This window comes from Frieseomelitta varia, unplaced genomic scaffold (assembly GCF_011392965.1).
Source record: "Frieseomelitta varia isolate USP_RPSP 00005682 unplaced genomic scaffold, Fvar_1.2 scaffold_873, whole genome shotgun sequence".
Classification (NCBI taxonomy): domain Eukaryota; kingdom Metazoa; phylum Arthropoda; class Insecta; order Hymenoptera; family Apidae; genus Frieseomelitta; species Frieseomelitta varia.
The window spans coordinates 18,423-24,689 of NW_025110671.1; the positions used below are offsets into that span (position 1 = coordinate 18,423).

The 6,267-nt window shown below is 33.9% G+C and overlaps 2 protein-coding genes across 3 annotated transcripts; both read right to left on the reverse strand.

The window, feature by feature from the left end:
* Nucleotides 1–94: 94 nt before the first annotated feature.
* Nucleotides 95–4,199, reverse strand: LOC122536789 (ADP-ribosylation factor 1). Of its 2 annotated transcripts, none has more exons than XM_043669462.1 (5): nt 4,093–4,199; nt 2,653–2,824; nt 2,450–2,559; nt 2,145–2,270; nt 95–1,969 (listed from the first exon to the last, which is right to left on the reverse strand). In XM_043669462.1, exons 2-5 carry the CDS (start codon nt 2,798–2,800, stop codon nt 1,805–1,807), a joined length of 549 nt encoding a protein of 182 aa, XP_043525397.1. In that variant the 5' UTR covers nt 2,801–2,824; nt 4,093–4,199; the 3' UTR covers nt 95–1,804. The 2 variants fall into 2 exon arrangements, with proteins under 2 accessions (XP_043525397.1, XP_043525396.1); XM_043669461.1 differs by having other exon boundaries at nt 3,793–4,198.
* Nucleotides 4,200–4,430: 231 nt separating this feature from the next.
* On the reverse strand, nt 4,431–5,756 carry LOC122536804. The gene is made up of 4 exons (XM_043669492.1): nt 5,608–5,756; nt 5,420–5,543; nt 5,202–5,337; nt 4,431–5,125 (listed from the first exon to the last, which is right to left on the reverse strand). The coding sequence occupies exons 1-4, from the start codon at nt 5,695–5,697 to the stop codon at nt 5,005–5,007; spliced, it is 471 nt and encodes a 156-aa protein (XP_043525427.1). The 5' UTR covers nt 5,698–5,756; the 3' UTR covers nt 4,431–5,004.
* Between the last annotated feature and the right edge of the window lie 511 nt (nt 5,757–6,267).

The following is a 6,267-nucleotide window of genomic DNA, read 5'->3' on the forward strand; positions in this document are numbered from 1 at the left end:
GACCTCAGAGACAAAAACATGCCATCCAAGGGGGAAGCACTGAATGTGCGGAGAAGTTAAGAAGAGTTAAGAGATACACGTGTGCGAAGAGACATAAAGCACAATTACAGTATATTTTTCACAAATCGTTTAAACATTCATATATAATTATACGAATCTTCGCATATGACGGAAAGGCGATTTGATCAATTAGGGCAGGCCTATCGAACTGGCGGCTCGCGAGCCAACCGTGGCTCGTTATTCCTCTTTCTGAGCCGTAGGGAAAGAACCTTCTCCATACTTATTTTATTCTGTTCTTGTTTCTTTCTTCTCCAGACGTTACATGAATCCCACCGTCATCCGTTTTTTTTGTAACCAAACTTAAAAATATCCTCCATATCCTCTTTTCTAAAGAAAACGTGATAAAATAATAATGTTTAGTTATTGAGATCTGAATTGGATACATACATATATATGGAAAGTATTTTTACATAAATTGACAAAGTCAAACCAAATATGTGTAGTAGTGGGAGATTCGGTTAAGAGTAGGTCTCATGTAAGGCCTAGAAGAGGAAGAAAAGAGGGGGAATTCGGCTCATCAAAGGCCAAACTCATGTGGCTCGCAGAGGGGAAGTTCGACAGGCCTGAATTAAGGGAAGATTATTTCGTAAAAACAATATATTTTTAAGGACAGGAAAACATTAGGAGATTGAAGGGCTTTGCGAAAATGGCTTTATCTGGCAGACTGCCATGCCAGTTTGGCTTAAAAATTGCGAGGCCTATCTCTCTTTGCTGCGAGAGGTTCTTTCCTAATTATTTTTTAACTTTTTCTTTTTCTTTATTCCATATTTTATTTGCATTTCACGCCACGATCGATGCATAATTTCGGAATGTTGACAATATTCTAATTTACCTTCAAGGTGCAATAAATAAATGATATCTTTTTTTACACTGAGATATATGTACATGGTTGACTGACTGTTGGTTTTATCGCGAGCAGATGAAGGAGGGTGCAATTATAACACCTGCTGATAGTCACAAGCAGTAAGACAACCATCTTGCATAGTTCTGTATCTTTTTACTTTTTTTTTTTTCTTTTTTGTCGACGTATACCACTGAAAACTTAAAAAAATAGAAACAAACTTTTGTAACTAGAAACAGTAAGTCATTGCACCGTCAGTTACCATTCACTGCATTTTTTCCATGTCAACTGATGGGCCGATGCGACATTTGTAATGTAGTGGACAGAGCAACATTCTCTCATCTATTGATCACATTTTTATCATCGTATTTATATAATGTAATGTACAATATGCAGCTACATTATGATAATCAGTATGTCCAACGCATTCAAACTGACAACACCGTGGGTACTTCACTTTTTTGTTCTTAAAATTTTTTTTTCAAAGATATTCAAATTATTAATTAATCAAAGTGTATTGTATGTTTCAGAGTTAGGTACTTTAATACAATTATGTACTTCCAAGTTCTCCACTTTTCTTGTGGTATCTCTGTGTAAAAAGTGTAACTATAATGCTAATATAATAATAATTATAATAATAAGTTGCACAAGGCAATAGTCTTGTGTGGCCATTCGAATGTGTGCTTCCGGCCGATTTCCCCACTCCCTTCCCCCCCAAAAAACTTCCTGGCACAATGACAACTTTCGACTATCTCCACCCTCCACTTCGAGATCAAAATGATCTCGCGGTTTGCACTCAGTGTTACCTCTGTTTATATTATTATTCATTCGTGGGGGGACAGGTGTGCAACTGATTTTATGATGTTAATATAGCAACTGAATGTTGACAGAGTAACGTTCCAATTAGCGATTGGCATTTTTGAGCTGATTAGAGAGCCAATCGAGGCCCTCGTAAAGTCCGTCTCCACTTGTGGCACACGTTGCTTGGATGTACCAATTGCGATTACGAAGAGAGTGCAGCCCCAGTTTGTCGGTAATTTCTGCCGCGTTCATTGCATTTGGGAGATCCTAGAGTATTAATTATTTAATAAGTACGGTCTTAAATATGTGTTTATTTAATTTATCCTTATTTTCAATTTCATTTACGCATTGAATATGTAATATTTGTATAACGAATAATATTTATATAACGAATACTGTCAAAATAACTTTTACTTTCACATAACTCACACAATGTACTCACTTGTTTGTTAGCAAATATAAGAAGTACTGCATCTCTGAGTTCATCTTCTGCCAACATTCTCATTAATTCTTCACGCGCTTCACCGATACGTTCCCTATCATTACTGTCAACGACGAATATTAGTCCCTGAAAATAAATTTGATCTATGAAAATAACTTTATCGGAGTCAACATACGTATTGATGTTAAAATATAAAACAAACCATTCCATTTGTATAGATAATAATCGTATAGATAATAATCGTAGCTTATACAAAGAAATAAAATTGATATCAAGAAAAATAATTTAGTCAATGAATCACATACTTGTGTATTTTGAAAGTAATGTCGCCAGAGAGGTCTGATTTTGTCCTGACCACCTACGTCCCATACAGTAAAACTTATATTCTTGTATTCAACTGTTTCTACATTGAAACCTAAAATTTACAATAATCAGTTAGTAAACATCTCAATGCACAACATCTTAACATATTTATGATATTTACGTAGAAAGAAGTGTTTATATTTACCTATAGTGGGAATTGTGGTAACAATTTCCCCTAATTTTAATTTGTATAATATCGTGGTTTTACCTGCTGCATCAAGGCCTACCATTAAAATCCTCATTTCTTTTTTGCCAAAAAGGCCTTTGAATAATGTTGCAAACATATTCCCCATGATTGACGTTGATTATGTAAATATCTAAAATAATAAAACAATAAATTTATTTCATCATGAATATAATACACATTGAATGCACAATTAAACCAAACAAAATAAAGTTCATGATAAAAAACTAGACTGAAATTAAACTAAAATTTTATATAACACATGTTACACAGTATCGAATTGTATTAATGATTCAATTATATATATCATAGTATTTTGTTCTTTTACAAAGTAAAATCAATTTGTTGTACATAATGTTAATACATTCATGCATAAGAAATATATCTATACGTTCAAAGACGTCCATAAACAAACAACAGATAATTAACGAAAAAAAAAACTTATGAACATGGATAAGAGAATCTTTTACAAAAAAAGGATAAAAAATTACGAACATTATAAAAACACGGTTATCACAAATTTGATATTCAAAATCGTAAGAGATGTAATGCCCGACATAAAAACAAGAACATACATCAAAGAGTGCAATAATATATATATATGTGTGTGTGTGTGTGTGTGTGTGTGTGTGTGTGCGCGCGTGTGTGTGTGTGTGCGTGTGTATCAGATTCGAAATCGTTTCAGAACGAATAACTTTCACAAAAAACCGAAATCGATCGGGAAATAACGAGAGGGCTTGTAACGCGTATACACGAGCGGACAAACGACAAAGGTTTCATGAACGACGGAGAAAACACGAAATCACGCACTGAGATACGGAAGCGACTGAGGGACGGAAAACACGAAGCGGTTGTCTGATACAAAAGGGCCAGAAAGCTAACCTGCACATTTACAAGCGAACACACCGACGACGATAAACGAACACCTCGAACGACGTGAAACGGTGGCTTGAATTAAACCGAACCGAGGAGAAAGACGGAGAGGAAAAAAAAAACGAGAAAAAGAAACTCTATGTAGGGACAACACGCACAAGATGCTCACGCTGCCCGCTTATTGATTCTCATTTTAATACATCGCTACGATTATGGGAGCTGGCGTACCGTTAAGGATCACTCTCGGAGCGTCGGTGAATCTTATTCACGATCTTTCTTCCTTTTTTTTTAAAATCGTGATCTGCTACCTAGAACGCCAATATCGAGGTATTGCGACAAAGGCGAAGGATATTGTGCGGTTTGTGAAGCCACTGCGTATCACCCGGTTGTCTGTCACCTTCGACCTACTCCCCAACGCAAATCGTCAAAGGTCCCTCGCTCAATGTTCCATTATTTGGAAACGTCGTCTGATTATCGAGATTTGCCCGTGATGCCGCGTCCCCGGTACAAGCCACTTGCGTTACTTACGTTTCGGTAAAAAAGATTACTTTCACGAGAAACGATAAAACATAAAACCAACACTCTCGAAAAGTACCGTATGTCAAAATGGCGGACGAAGAAAGGATTCATGCCTTATGCCACGTATAGGGCCCGCAAAGTTCGCCGATTGGCTAAACCGGTCACGTGACCGGGGAAAATCTTTGATGATTGGCGCTCAGCTCGCCAGGTGGCGTTACCACGCAGGAACTCCGGCGAAGTCATCAAAAATTCCGAGTTATGTACGTACATATATACAATATATACATGTATATATGTGTGTGTATATATATATACATATATATATATATATATATATACAAGTGAATGGACACGTTTTTAATATCATCGACAGAAAGGCCCACGCTCATGAGAGCGAAAAATCCCTTTTTATTGCTCTTAATTATCAATTCCAGTAATGTAATTATTAAAGACTGAAGTATCTTATCGATGAACCAAGATCATCCTAATACGAAGTTATACGTTCGTAGTGTTTGTACGTTCTTTTTCTTTTTCTTTTTTTTTTTCTTGTGAATGAATTTAATTTGCATCGTGCTAATCGAATCTGCCAAGTAAATATAAAAAAAAAAGTAAATGTTCAGTCGAAATAATGAAAATGGTCGTTTCCAGAGAAGAATAGAAATCTTCGAGTGTTTTTTTTTTTTAGTATGTTTTCAGTTTCAAATGTCTCGATTTTCCTGTTGTATTACGCTTTATGTAACGTCCTGGAATTGTATTGTTGGTATGAACATTTATATTCTATTTTCCGCATTTATTGCTGTTCGATAGAGCACCATTCTTGTTAATAATGCTATATCGCATTTTAGTTCGTTTCTGTGAATTTTCTTTTATTTTGCCGTAATGAATCATAATTTTCAAGTAGATCTGTTGTTATTTATCCTTTTATACACCTGGAGTATGATATTTTTCATCTAATGTTCCTTCCCCATAAAGTTGACATTCTTCTGTACTGTATGGGACACCTGTTAATATTTCTAATGTTTCAACTAATTGCCCCAGTTTTCTACAAATACAGTAATTATTATATATATAACGATTAGCATAGTGGACGATAAAACATTTGCAATCAATTATATTACCTTGGTTGGAAAGATACTGTGACTGTGAAATACCAGCCTTCATGGTTATAATGACTTGGCAGTATGCCATGTTCTTTATCAATCATAAATTCTTCAACGTTGGTCTTTTTATTTATTCTACAGTTTAACCTGCATACTGATAGAGATCGATCAATAGGACTTAATCCTACTAAAATATATATACTAATTACTAAAAAAAGTAACAATTGCGATTATACTTGATAAGTTTTTGAGTGTTAATGTTAGTTTCTTCGTATCACCTATATATACAACACCAAAATCCAATGTGTATGATGATAATTTTAATATTGGCAAGTGTATTTCCAAAATTAACTCCACATTCTGAAATTATATAAATGTAAGGATTAATTATATTCAAGCAACAAAGAATAGAGAAACTATTTACTTGATAATGTTTATCAGAGTGTACAATATATAATAACTCTTTCACTACGATCTTTGCATCATTGAAGTCTCGACTTGAACTTGTATTCATTATAGTTTGAATTAATTTCTCTTCTACAATACATGCTATTTCAACCTGCAAAAGAAATATTATCTAAAATTTATATTCTTGATACACAAAAACATAAATTACCTCAGCACATCCATTCGGACTTATGCATATAATTCCAAAGTTATGCAGTGCTGTTTCTGTATAAACTGATTTAGATTTGATATGAAATGGTTTGTACGTTTCCAATGTTATCTCTATTGATTTGTTGTTAGTGTTATATAGGAATAACGTTTTGGTTAGCCTGAAAAGAATAAATCAAATAAAAAATGATGTTATATCTTTTAAATTAAAAGGATTTGTATTTTGCAACTTTACATACTTTAATCTTTTCCTTTGAGTTTGCATTACTTTACTAGCACAACATACAAATGTTTTATCAAATTTAGAAATATGAAAATCTAAATGAGGTTTTGTAATATTTGCAGTAACATCAATTTCTATAGGGGAAAAATAGTTACCACTCTGCCTCGCATAATAATTATCTTTGTACCTATCATTATTATAAAGGTTCTTATAATTCATTATATATATAGTTTAAATTAATTTATA